General features: G+C 35.0%; 1 protein-coding gene across 2 annotated transcripts; it reads right to left on the reverse strand.

Moving 5' to 3' along the window:
- Window positions 1-3,729: 3,729 nt before the first annotated feature.
- Window positions 3,730-12,385, reverse strand: LOC130046542 (perlucin-like protein). 2 transcript variants are annotated; one of them, XM_056145075.1, is made up of 5 exons: window positions 12,161-12,385; window positions 11,423-11,491; window positions 7,601-7,680; window positions 7,085-7,187; window positions 3,730-4,137 (listed from the first exon to the last, which is right to left on the reverse strand). In XM_056145075.1, the coding sequence occupies exons 1-5, from the start codon at window positions 12,312-12,314 to the stop codon at window positions 3,911-3,913; spliced, it is 633 nt and encodes a 210-aa protein (XP_056001050.1). In that variant the 5' UTR covers window positions 12,315-12,385; the 3' UTR covers window positions 3,730-3,910. The 2 variants fall into 2 exon arrangements, with proteins under 2 accessions (XP_056001050.1, XP_056001051.1); XM_056145076.1 differs by lacking the exon at window positions 7,085-7,187 and having other exon boundaries at window positions 12,161-12,384.
- Between the last annotated feature and the right edge of the window lie 1,992 nt (window positions 12,386-14,377).

Raw genomic sequence — 14,377 nt, forward strand, 5'->3', positions numbered from 1 at the left:
ATCAAGTCCTGAAATAGTAGTAAAACCCTCTACTCACCCCCCCCCCCCTCCCCACGGAGTATAAGAAATTAAAAACTGGGGAATTTCTTTTTTATTTGAGGCATTATAAGACATCTCTTCCCCCGCACAAATTAGGAATTTTGTTGATGTAATTTTTTTCTTTCTTTTTTCTTTTGTTATTGTCTTTGCTTGTGAAGATTTTTATTCTTTCTGCTGCTACCAGTCGCGAGAGTTCAGTGGTTGAGCTTTCACTTTGTAACCGCGAGGTCGTGAGTTCGAGCTCCGATCGTTTTGCCAAACACTCGGCATTTAGAAGTGAGAATCACGGGTTTTTCAGTTTAACTCACCTACAAATGGCGATGTCTCAATGTGAGTATAACATTCTCGACGGGAAGTAAAACAGAAAAACCAACAATCTTCTGGCTTGCCTCCCCACCCCCCCCCCACCCCCCCCCACCCCCGCCCGCCCCCATTTTTGAAAATATCGAGGATACATTACTGAAAGATAATTAATGGTTAATGGAAGTGAGAACAGAATTTGAAATTTGTCTGGCACATACCACAATGTTGTCAAAGCTGAGGGGGTAGTTGGAGGAAAAGTGGGAAAATTGCCCCCCCCCCCCCCCCCATATATAAAAAAAGTTCTTTAATCTTCACTTTCGTAATCCGTGTGTGAAGATTTTACTGCTATTTCATGACATTAAAGCATACATCCCTCACATTAAATTCACTATATACTACTCACTACTACTGTTGAAAATAGGGGAGGGGGGGGGGGGCACTCACGTCTGCATTACCTAATAACAAATAGCGCCAACACTATCGATATCCTCTGGGGTTTACATAGCCATAGCATCTTTCGGAACTCAAGATTAATTCGGATATCCCTTATTCCGTTTCGAGTTTTGTACTGTTTACGCACTTCCGTGATTAGAGATTTGAATGAGATGACTCTGGACAGAAAAAAAATATTAAAAATATACAACGGATAGACAGCTGTTATTAGAGGATTTTAATTATTCAAGAAGAATTACTGGGAGTGAATGGGGCCCAGAAACTGGCTGGTAAGCAGTGCAAATAACTTTTAATCGACAAATATCTGTCATGGGGGTACGGAAAGGGGTAGATTGAGTTGCAAGCCTTGTTATATATATATTATGAATCAGTGAGATAAGACAGTTTTTAAAACGTGGATAAATTAGTGTTCTGTGATAATGACACGTGTATTTAAGCTTCCTGGAACATGACAAAATGTATAAAGAGACACCATAGATCAGAGAGAAATATTTATTCGTGGTTCGAATTTCCTCCATTGTTTACATATAAGTTATAGTGCAATATCCTTGACCCAGGCGCCTATGTTAGAACCTTTTGAATAAAATGTACCTCATCAGAATACCAAAACAAGAAATCTAATAATGGAGCACAATCTATGTCCATGGCAATTCTTTCATCCTGTTGGAAGACCTGATCACCAAACACCACGTAAATATTATCTTTTTGACATCATTTTCCGAGTACTTCTATGTAAAATCAAAGTGGTGTTTAACAAAATAATTTTTGGATGGCTCAGCATAAGATACATGTATGCATATTTTTGTGTTGTCATTTTCATTGAATAAACAGTTTGCTATGGTATCAAAAGGTCTTGTCTTTAATTCATTCTGGGGATTGGTCGTGTAAAGTGATAAAAATAATCTTACTTTTTAATGATGTTGATTTGGGAAATGTCAGGATTTCAAATTTACAGGACGTTAGTTGCAATTTTTAAGATTTCACACTTGCTTTACACCATTTCCTGCATATGTTGTAGAACAATATGTCTGAAATTTCTTCTTCCCAGCAGTTTTTATTTTCATGAAGAGTAAAGAAAGGGGCTTAGTAGTATATGTATTGGATCCTGCTATGCATCAGTGTTTGTAAGAGACTTTGTGTAGTGTTGGAATCCAACATAAGTACTGTAATTCCGACGGACTTTTCAGTGTTTTCTACATGCACTGAGGCTGAAAGTTCCAATAACTTCTCTTCAACACCAACAGTTCCCACTGTTTTTATATGTACAGAAATGAAAAACGGAGTCATCGATAAAAATAACACATACCATAACTAATGGGTCATTCTTGGTATTCGTCACTTCGTGAAATATATTCAACATCTATTTCTTCACCAACAAATATTTCTGACTGAAAAATAAATCGTTAATCTCTTCCTACGAAGAACAGTTCCAATATTTGTTAATTTTTCTAGATGTCTACATCACGACTTTTGAACTGATGCTAGCTTTCATTTATAAATACCAGTGCAACGAAGGCTAGAATCAACTATCAAGGGTGATTGGTATAAAATAAAAGGTAATGAAATCTATAACGTAATATGTGCATGCATAATCCTACAGCATGGGAAATGTACTTTTGCTCAGTAAAGATACGATTTCATTCCCAATGTAAAAAGGTAACATTTTTCCCTAACTCCAGTGATGTGTCAAGATTGGTATACTTTATGCTTATTTCTTTTAATTATGATGCGTACTTCAATTATACTCTCATAATATATATATATATATATATATATATATATATATATATATATATATATTGTATTCTCAAGTATTTTATACGAAGACCTCCCTGTACAGAGCAATTGAGCAGTACAAATTAGGAGATCAAAAGGATAAAATATTTAAACAAACAATGTCATTCTAGCATAATTCCTTACATGGAAATATAATATAGAATGTCAATACCAAACTATATGTACGGTGAGATATGTGCAATGTATGCACCTAATGGTTCGTCATTGAACTTAGTTATATTCTCTTCTTTGATCAGTAAAACTGTATTCTGTACAGTTCTTTAATTCTGAAAAATAAAACATGAAACTCTCTCCTCACGTATGGATCAAACAGTCCTATGTGCATTGAGATGATCGTTATACGTGTCATATTATGAAAGAACATGTAATCGATAATAAAAGGTGAAGATATCGAGCAGTGATCCATCTCATAACTCCCTAAAGGAAGACAGAATTAGAAGTTGGGCTTATACAGATCCCTGGATATACCAGAGGTAGGATCAGGTGTCTTGGAGGAGTAAGCATTACATGTAGTTGTCGACCGGTAACAACCGCCGTGTGAGTCCTAAATCTTGATCAGGTAAACGGATTAATTCGTATCTAAAATAAAATGTAAAGAACGACCCTACAATTGGTAAGAAACACATCAGACAGCATTTGACCGAAAGACAGGTTGTATTGGCAAACAACATTGTTTTAACGATCATGTTGCCTTGAAACGACATTGTTAAACTCCCTGTAATATCAAATTGTTTGTCAGTAGCCTGCCTCAATCTAAAAAGTGATCATCTGAATAAACTAAGAGACATTAACACCATATGCCGACGATATTGCAATATTGTTATAAAATTATGGGAAAGCTGAAGTCAACCCGTTTGTCATAAACTTGATTTGTTAGTTTGCTATAAACATCTATGTTCAATAAAATATCTAAATACGAAGTAGACATGGAAGACTGGTGATTATTTTCAATACATTAAACGTCTTCGGTATATCGAAATTGCTAGGTGACGACCACAGATAAAGATTTTTCTTCTTATGTAGAAGATTTTAGATAAATTCTGCCTCATCGGAATATAAAAACAGGTCAGCTAACAAAGGAGCACAATTCGTATACATAAACCTACATTATAAATCTACAAAACAAATAACACAAAGTTTATGGAATCTGATTTATTAGCTGTTAGAGTTTTAGTGAAAAGAAAATCATTAAGTGTCATGAATATTTCTGTTAAACGTCCATAATGTCCAACTTTGTTTGAGTAAAAGAAATCATATCATTGCGAAGACCACATCTGATTAGATGTTTCAGACCACAAAATTGATCTTTTCTTTATTTCTAGTAGTTTGCTTCAATTTCACAAAGGAATTCTATTTCTCTGTGACATCGCAAATCATTCCACTTCCACTCAGATCCTTTTGACAATTCTAAACAATGTTCACCAGTTGTAAACCAATTATCAGGTTGATTATCTCTCCAGTTAATAAATGACATTGTGGTGTTGGTGGACCACCATATCCACTCCCCTTCTTTTCTGGCATCCGTTCCTCCTGCCCAAACACCAACTGAAATGGGTACATGTAATAAGAAAGACAGAAAATATAACAAAATACATGAAATGGGAAAAGGGATTATTTCTGTAAAATATTCGTCAATACGCCGGTTTCGAGATACGTCCGAGTTATTTCCCTTTGGAGAACTCTCGTACATAGTAAGGCGCGAAAGAATTTGTTTACACGCGGGAGTGGGACAGATATTCATCACAGCGTAAGTGAATGTACTCAGTAAGTTTCTCAAACGTAGTTTCATCACCCGAATTTGACTGATACACGAACTGATAAGTATTCAGGGAGTAATTAAATACATAGAATTCTTATCCTATCACGTTATTTCGCTGGTCATAAGTACCATATCCAAGATATTTCTTGCAATTATGACATTGTTTGTATGTTTCCACTTCGGTAAAACATTTCTTTCAATAGTATTTAGTATTTCCCACATTTACATATTTAAAGAAAAGCCGCTTTTAAGACATTTCATCGTTTTCCTCGTTGGCTGTTTATCCACCCTGTCCCACTTAGGCATTCAAAGTTCCACTAAATGCACCTCCTATACAGAAGAGTTCGTATCTCGAAACTGGCGTATTGGAACTTATTTTGTAAGTTTAAAAGTAGGGAAAAGATATTACAGATTTGTTATATTGTTGATATTATGATTTTTAAGGGAAACTTCCAATTCTCAATAATATGATAAAAGTCATTGCTGGTAAATATTGTACCATGTACTAGACACACGAATGCTTGTGGATCAGTTCATTGCACGAACTGCATATCTTTTAATTCGCTCCCAAGTTAACATATTTAATAGCCAGCCACAAGAATAAATATGTAGTTTGTTGTAGAAGTACAATCGTAGTTTTTGCTTAGGTGTAACGTAGATATAAATCTGTAGTTTGTTGTAGAAGTACAATCGTAGTTTTTGTTTAGGTGTAACGTAGATTTAAATATGTAGTTTGTTGTAGAAGTACAATCGTAGTTTTTGTTTAGGTGTAACGTAGATTTAATACATCTTTTGTTATCCTTATCTATATTCTATGCAAATACGTTTGTTGAGTCCCTATATGTCCGCCTGCACAATATGTCCGCCCAATTTTGGACCAAACTGTGCTTATATGTCCGCCTGCACTAAATGGTCGCCCAATTTTTTTGTCCAAACTTTCAATATATGTCCGCCTGCACAATATGTCTGCCTACATTTGTAAAGAATAGTCACTATATGTCCGCCCATATTTTTCTTCATAAAACAATCGTCTAAACGAGTGAAATCTTTACCAATTTGTATTTTAAATATTCTTTCTGTACACACACACACACACATATATATATATATATATATATATATATATATATATATATATTATATATATATATATATATATATATATATATATATATATATAGGCAATATTGCAAAAATATAATAATAATTTTAAGATGAATAACGGAAGTTGGGAGGTCAAATATTAAAGTAAACTAACAGAAACTGTCTTTGGTGGCTTCGGTAATAATTGATAATCAGGTTCTGCTTGAGGTGTCACGGACAGGTATGGTGTGTAGACTACACAGTGCAGGTATACCGGAAACATGTCAAGAGATGAACTACTTAAGGATGCCGCTCCGTACTCTTCTGTCATCTCACCACCCACCCACCCCCCGTTATGTAATTTAATCATAAATCATAAATCTTAAGTAAAATACCGCTTTTTAGCAAACAAGCCTTCCTGATTTACAGATCTGGTGTACCAAATTTATTTTGAAACTGTGTCGTATGTGTTTATTGTAATATTGGCGTGTAAAAGTGCGTGACGTATAGACCCAATGCGATGGGTGTTTAGCTAATTAATAATACCTAATAAGATATGTTTTAACTGAATAATTAAACACATTTTAATACGTACACGTTCATAGAATTGTTAAATTCCATATCAGCAAACCATTAAGAAAGCATATTTGATAATTTTGGTGAAGTTCCATATGAAAGATAAATTTTGATGCAAGAAAAAGAAAAGGTTGCTATTTTTTGTGGTAAATCTATGTTACACAGTGCCTCATCCTTTAACGATACCTGCTGTTTCCTTCATTGACATATATGTCCATACATACTCGTATGAAGTTATAACTATGAGGTTTGGTAATGTTCAATTCTAAAAATACGAAAGGTACTAGCTGACTTGAAGATTGTTATTTTCCCCCAAATCTCTACTCTTGGGAATCTCCATTCATCTCCAATTTCTCCTGATTTTGTATTGCTTTCGGACTATTCGAAATTCGTAACATTATGATTCTTATTCCGCAGTGGGCGCCCCTCCCCCCTAAAATTTTCAAATTTAAGGTAAATCGTGGTATCTTGTTTACACAAATGTACTAAACGATAAAACAAGCAAGAATTTCATCCATTCCCGGAGAAATGAATGACAAAATCTTTTTGATTTTTTGAATTATTTCATTGGGAGAACTTAATTTTTTCCAAAAACCATTAAAAATTTTGTCATTTTACTAATTTCACCTTATTAAGAATGATAGAAAATAGAAAAATGACTTAAATAGGAGACATAGTTTGAGCCCTATAAAATCTGTAAAATCCAGGAGCTTCCGGGGGCTTCGCCCCCTCGACCCCATCAGGGCTTCGCCCTGGACCCACTGGGAGCCCCAATTAAGGCGGCCCCCAAACCCCCTGCCTCATAAAGTGGCGATCCCCGTAACCGCAATTCCTGGATCCGCCCCTGCATTTCCTCTTCAACCCTCTCCCCCCCCCTTTTTGAAAAATTTCTAGATCCGCGCCTGTCATCGCATTCATGTTTGTTTTATATGGGAGAGAAATCCGAATACTAGTTTTCATGTTGTGTTTATAGTAAATTTCCCAAAAGGTTTACTGCTCCTCCAAGATACACTAAACACTAAAAATAGCTATAATCATGAATATAAACTGTATAGAACATCAATGAATTTTTACCCGAAATCGTGGAAGCATTGTGTAGCATAGTGTTCACAATAAAGGCATTTTCTTCTACCGTTGTTATCTCTGCTAACACCGCCCCATAGAAAGAGCACCGAACCTGAAGCAAACATTCAGATAATTTTTCAGAGTCCCATTTTACCTCTCATTCTTTTCTTGCAGAGATTTAGAATTCTTACGTGTTTTTATGGGAGTGTGTTCAGATTTTAACAGGGATGTTTTTCTTTAGTCTCCTAAACCTTTATAACTTTATATCTTTATTGTTGATTTCACATAATTTCTCTACATGATTAATATTTCAATCCCATGTGGTGCTGTATCTATTTCTGTTCAATTTGGATTGAGTAACAATAAAAAGGTGAAGATAATGAACAAATGATCAATCTTACCATTCCTATAAAGAATACAAATTAAAGAGTAGGGCAAATACGGACCCCTGTGCATACCAGAGGTGGGATATCTTGTTTTGTATCAGCTAACAACAAGGTATACTAATTGTCTTATCTGACTTACTTGAGCATCGCTCCAGGATTCTTTCGACAAGAATAGTTTGTAGCAGGAGTTATTGTACAACTCCCAGTTCTGTGGACAACCTGTAATTTAGATTTTTATAGCATCAGGTGTATATACCTAGCTTAGCATGGTGACTCCTTTAATTTATTTATATTTACATTTCAATATGTTGGAGTAAAATCTTCACAATGTCATAAATGCTGTAAAGGACAATAATCAATCAGCTTTATCTAAAGATAGTAACGTAGAAAAACAAACTTTCGGCTATCCCGTAACTATTCACAAACACGGACAGTTTTATAGGGACATATATCAACTTATGATGTAAATACTATCGTGAAGAAATGAAATATATATTGTATTATGATTTTCATATTCTTGTTTCATCTATCAATGAAACATGGTTTACTCATTAGTTCAAGTTTAATACAATATTCGCGTTTTTCTCTAATAAAAGCTTTTTTTAATTTGTATTTCTTTTCTTACATAGAAATATTTGGATCATAAAGAAAAACTTGTTTCCACGCTACATGGAGAATTTTGCTAAAACTTTACAGTATTTCTATGAAGATTTCTTTGTACATGTAATATTTCAACTTTATTTATACATATGTGATTACTGTAAGGTCGTTCATTGTTCCTGAAGAAGGCCAAGAAGTAATACCCAATTTCAAGATATTTGATTAGTTGATTGCACTGAAACAATATTATACTTATGTACATTATGAATATCAATGAACAAAATCCTTTGGGGTTGTCTTTGATTGCTGTTGTTCGAGTCGGTTATCGGGACGGGTTGGTCGTCTGGGGACCGGTGTTGTTTATCCTGGGGATTGCTGTGTTTGTGCTGACTAATCACTAACACACTATGCGCTCAATTGACGCTGTGAAGGGGTTACTTTCGTTTTAACGACCGAAACACCCTGTTACAATACAAAGAGAGAGAAAAAAGTAGCAGAGTCCCACTTGTGACTACCTTCCATCCCGTCTTGAAGAGTCTCAACGCCATCTTGTGTAGACACCTGCCAGTTCTTTACAACAACGAAAGAATGGCAACAGTATTCAAAGAGCCACCAATGGCAGCCTTCAGACGACCTCGAAATCTCAAAGACATAGAAGTTAGAGCAAGACTGGACAACCCACTGCCAACTTTAGAACTTGTTCTGACAAAAGGTGCCTTCTGTGCAAGCATAGCGAGGATACGGACACTTTCAAAAGCCCGGTTACTGGACGCAACTACAAAAGTTTCGGAAACACGTCCTGCCGCACAAACAACTGCATATACTTCATAAGCTGCAAAGCATGCCAGAAGCAGTACGTTGGCGAAACAGGAGATCTCCGCAAACGTATTAATAACCACTGGTCGACCATTAAAACCAAACGAATCACTGAGCCTGTTGGAGAACATTTCAACCTAGATGGCCACAAATGGGAAGACGTGACTGTCGTGGTGATTGATCACAACCAAACCTGGAGCTCCACAGATAGAAAGAAAATAGAAAAATTCTGGATGCACAGACTAAAGTCATTCCGTCCTAACGGCATGAACAAAATGATTGACTTTGCCAGAATGAACATTGGCTAAACCTATTCCTGATATGACAATGTTATTCTCCCTCTGATCAACGACAACGGTTTATTTCTCATAACTTTATTTCTCTTAAGATATCTGCGTACCGCCTCATATTACCAACGATACATCGCCTTGCTTCACCAACTGGATGCATAGCAGTACCAGCACTGCCAACATCGTTGGCACTCATCAACAAGTTCCATTTTTAGTTTCTTACAAGTAACCAATAGTTTAGACATTACGCCAATTTCATTTACTATTATCTGAAATCCCCGTTGATTATCGTATCCAGTACAAAATTCTCCTTGATGTGTTTAAAAGTTTCCACAACCTGGCTCCAGGATATCTAACGGAACTCGTTATTCCATACAACCCGACAAGAGCCCTGCGTTCAGAAACCGCAAATCTATTAACTGTACCATCAGTCAGAACTAAGACCTACGGTGAACGCAGATTCGACAAGGCTGCATCCACACTCTGGAACAATCTGCCTAGCCAGCTCAGAAACACCAAAAATCTTGAATGTTTTAAATGTCTGTTAAAAACTCATCTTATCTGTCAATCCTATAACCTTTAAATAGCTATGTACTGTTGGATTTAATGAACGTTGGGCACATTTGTGTTTTAGATTCCTTTGAGTGGTTTTACTTGTTTGTTTTTCATATATTTAGGACGTTGTATGCTTGCATCATATTTTATACTTTAAATTCTCTTGATTTGTACTTTTTATCCATTATGACATAATGTTGCATTCATGCTTATATGTGTAAGGATTATTTCGTTGTGTATTCTATGGTTTTTCTTTTAATTATCAATTGTAAATTTTAGTATGTTGTACAGCGCTTTAGAGTATTTTTAGATAAGGTGCTATATAAGTGTACTTTTTTTATTATTATTATTATTTTCAATAGTTTGATCTAGGGGAGAATACCACGATGTACGGATTAATTGTTTCACTTTTGATCGGCCAAGTTAGTTCGTCCATTAATGAATTTCACACTTTACCGACTGATACCACAGTGACCAGACATGATGAGTTCACGCTCTGATTCTTATTCTTTTTTGAGTTAATAACAGAGCCTGCAACATGTAATCCGCTGGAAAAGTGTTTAGCTAGTTTTGTAGTGTAGCTTTAGTGCTTATTGTTAATTATATTTGTGTTTTCTCCATAATGTAATCCTTTCCCGTCCTGACGAAGGGACAGGTTTTCCCGAAAATTTGACAATTCCAATTGTTCATGTCGTTGGTCATTCTAGTGCTTTATATAATTATTTTCCCTTACCATTGTATCTATTTAATATAGATCCGACAGTTTTGGATACTGAATGTTGTTGGATCTTCAGTGCTTTATATATATATATATATATATATATATATATATATATATATATAATATATATATATATATAAGCACTGAAAAGGCCACAACACTGTTGGTTTCGTGGTAACACAACATTGTTCTCATTCAGTACAACAGTGTATCATTCTTGTTAACAATGTAGATTATTGATACTGCATGTCGGTTTTCGTGATGTGTGATATTTGTTTATGTAATATATGTCTCTTGATAAAAACGCGGGTTGCGTCGAAATTTTGAGTTTTAAATAACCAACAGTGTCGTGGCCTCTTCAGTGCTTTTATAGGCCTTGTATCTTCTTAGATCCGACACTTTAAGAAAGAAGGGTGTTGTTGGGTTTTCGTGCTCATATATATATGTATATATATATATATATATATATATATATATATATATATATATATATATAGTCGTCCATCCACTCACAAACTAGTCAAATTAAGAAGACGGCATCCCAGCCCAATAGCACCGGGAGACTTTGAAAACCGTGAAAATCTATACTTACTCTCAATTAAGTGGTCCTGTGGGTTGTCAATGTCCTTAAATATCATTCCACGGTTTTTGTTAGCTTTTCGCTTCAATAGCATGGCTGTAGCCATGTTTATACAAACTTAGGATGATTTTGGGACAAGGGTTTTGCTGTCCTAAATTTAAGATGAACTTACAGCAAGGCCTAAAATTAGGAAAGCTTTTGAGAAACTGACTTAAGACTAAGACGTGTCCTAAGACATATTTAGGACACGTCTTAGTCGTGAACATGCCTGCTGATCGAGACTGACTTAATCAAAAGTCCCAGTTCATCAACGAATTGGAAAACTCCTAAATGACTAAACAGTATGCTTCTGTCAATGCAACTAAGCAAAAGTATTTTATTACTCAAGATTCCACTTACCCATCCATCTTTTCAATACTTGAATTTCCTTATTCAACTGAGTAACTTGCGTTTGCAGATTTTCTCCATCTTCAATTTCAAAATCATGAAAACATGTTTCAATTGTATTTCTAATACTTAATGATATCTTCAACTGAATTAAAGAGAGCAAATTATTCATATCGAGCTCCAAATTAAATTTTGCGAGCAATAATTCCACCGCAATGATGCAATCATCAATTTGAATGATGATAGCAATGATTGATTTGATGCGCGTATTAATTCAATCATTCCACGCATTATCTAAATTTACCCGCAATAATTCGTATCAAATCAATTATTGCGCTCAGTAATTCAAGTGTTCCGCGAATCGATTCATTTGATCAGAGCAATAATTGATTTGATGAGCGCATCCGTTGACTTATTGCACACAAGAATTAATCATATCTTCAATTATTTGTGTTTATATTAATTTGGCGCCCCATCATTCATGTCCTCGTGTATTTTCAAAATTGATATCATTTATATATATATATGTATAAATATAGAGAGATAGATTTTACTTTCATTTCTGTCGAAATTCCCAACCGTTAAAATAGCAGTACTATATTCATAAGAATTCATATGTACATTGTTCACATTCATGAGAAAATGGCTATCATTTCAATTTATAGAGATATCGAAGGTAAAAACATTGGAAATGTAGATATATATATAAGATATTTGAAGGTGGGAATGCTTAATATTTTGTATACGAACCGCTCAGTGCTTTCCTCAGCATCTCCATCACTTCACACTCTTGGTTCTCCGAATGTCCATCACAGAGCAGCTGTGAATTTACAAGATCAACCAAAGCAAAACAAAGGACCAATCTTGAAATGTTGGAATTCATAGTGTCTTCAACGGAGTGCATCAAGATTCGTTATCAATCTGTTTACTGACAGAGGGGATAATAGTTTCCTTAGAAAGGGGAACAGAACGGTTTTTTCCGGTGAATCACCAGATTAGCTATATCCGGTGTTACTATCAATTGTTATTTTAATGATGTGTGCTCATCAAGTTTGCACAAGGAATTGTTTAGGTCTTATGACTGGAACTGTGTTTTTCAGTTTCGTTTCAACGTCCCAGATGAATTAGATTGTTTTTACTATATGATTTTAAATCCTAAAGCATTAATGATTAAGCATTACATAAAACAAATTCAAAAAACGGCTGTATCTTGTGGTGAGTTGTTTTAGAAAAAAGGAACCTGCAATACAATTTTATTATTGATAGTACTTTCTGTAATAAAATTGCAACAAACATGCTATAAGTATCGTTTATTGCACAACGATACAGGTCCCCTTTCGGTCCAATGTCTCCGTAATATTCTGTGTGAAAAGGTTTATACATAATAAAAATATATTAATAGAAATAAATCAATTATTATGATAATATAGGAAAATTAGAGACTTTGATAATAGATATGATCGGGACGGTGACAAGTCTTCAAAATTTGAAATGCATACGATATTTTCGTCAGATACAAATATTACTTAAGAATTCTTAAAAAATATAAGTAACATATAAGTTTTCTTTAAGAAGCAGACATTTTAAAAGTGAAAAAGAATTACCAGAAAATGCTAAGAATGCAGGATTTTGCACCATCTATTGCAGAGCCCAGACCCCTGGCCTATTGGGAGTAACCTTTAAATCAACTTTTTTTAAAAATTAAAATCATTTCTGAATATAGCGATAACAATGACTAGAAATGTGGTTACTTTCAAAGGGGCCTAAGATACCATTTTTAATTATTATAATTTAAAACGTTCTGTTATACAATCTGTTTCGTTTTGTCGGTAGGTTTCGTTTCGTTTCAATGGGTTTCGTTTCGGTAGATTTCGTTTCGGTAGATTTCGTTTCGTTTCGATTTCGTTTCGTACTTTACAGGTACCCCCGTTAACGCATTGTAGAGAAAAATCCGGAAAATTGGCCTTTAATCTCGTAAAACTCAGTTCACTGCCACGAAACTTAAACTGGATCTGTAGTGTATCATACCAAACTTAAGCCTCTAAATCAAAACATGGTGAAAAAAGTCCGAAAAACAAACATTGAAGAAAGTTCAGAAATTCATTCAAACATCAAACTAAGTCTTGCAATATTTGTAAGAATATGTGAACCGTAACAAACTAAAACAAATCTGTATCTACGCATCAAATTTCAGATTCCTAAGTCAAAGCGCAGTGGGAAAATTCCGGGAAACTACTTCCAGCACTAAATCCCATATATCTCGTAAAAACTACTCAATTGTGACGAACCTGAAACTTGAGCACTAAATCGACATACGAAATTTCAGCATCCTAAATCAAAATGTGCGGAAAACTAAATGGAGTAGATCAACTGACAGACAAACGGACGGACGGACAGACAGACGAAGGGGAATCCTATAGTATCCTTCGGCTTCACCGGTAGGGGACGAATTACATGTACAAATGAAGCTAGAGTAGATCTAACTGATAAGGCGCGTTAGATGCAGTTCTGTGTCATTAAAAGCACAGTCTGAAATGAGGAACCGGAGTCGGTTATCTTATCTTGTATTAATAGAGGGCGCCACAGGCAAATCCGGTCCTGAACAAACAAAAATGATAAATGCTGAGAAGATGGGTTATCAACAACCATTCTCAAATGCGATTTCGGAAAACACAAACACTACCTTTTACTTACGATGGCATCCAGTTGTGGTCATATGACAATACCTGAACTTAGGAAAGAGTTTGAAAAGTTTGGAGCAAAGAAATAGGGAAGAAAGTGGGAACTTGTAGGAAGGTAAATAAACATTCAATGTTCTTATGTTCATCCAAGTAAAATATGATTAACGCGGTAAATAATTATCAATGGTGTTTAGATATTATCTAAATATATCATAACAACGTATTATGGAACTAGGTGTTATCAGAAAGGAATTCTTGTAAAATTTTGCAGATTTACCGAGCTAAG

The sequence above is a fragment of the Ostrea edulis genome, chromosome 7, assembly GCF_947568905.1.
Source record: "Ostrea edulis chromosome 7, xbOstEdul1.1, whole genome shotgun sequence".
Lineage (NCBI taxonomy): Eukaryota > Metazoa > Mollusca > Bivalvia > Ostreida > Ostreidae > Ostrea > Ostrea edulis.

Excerpts from the sequence above, each read along its gene's own strand:
- LOC130046542 (XM_056145075.1), bottom strand. The coding sequence starts at position 12,314 with ATGCACTCCGTTGAAGACACTATGAATTCCAACATTTCAAGATTGGTC. Across the intron at positions 11,492-12,160 it reads GCTGAGGAAAGCACTGAGCG|ATGGAGAAAATCTGCAAACG; the intron begins GTTCGTATACAA and ends TTGAAATTGAAG. Across the intron at positions 4,138-7,084 it reads CAATGCTTCCACGATTTCGG|TTGGTGTTTGGGCAGGAGGA; the intron begins GTAAAAATTCAT and ends TACCCATTTCAG.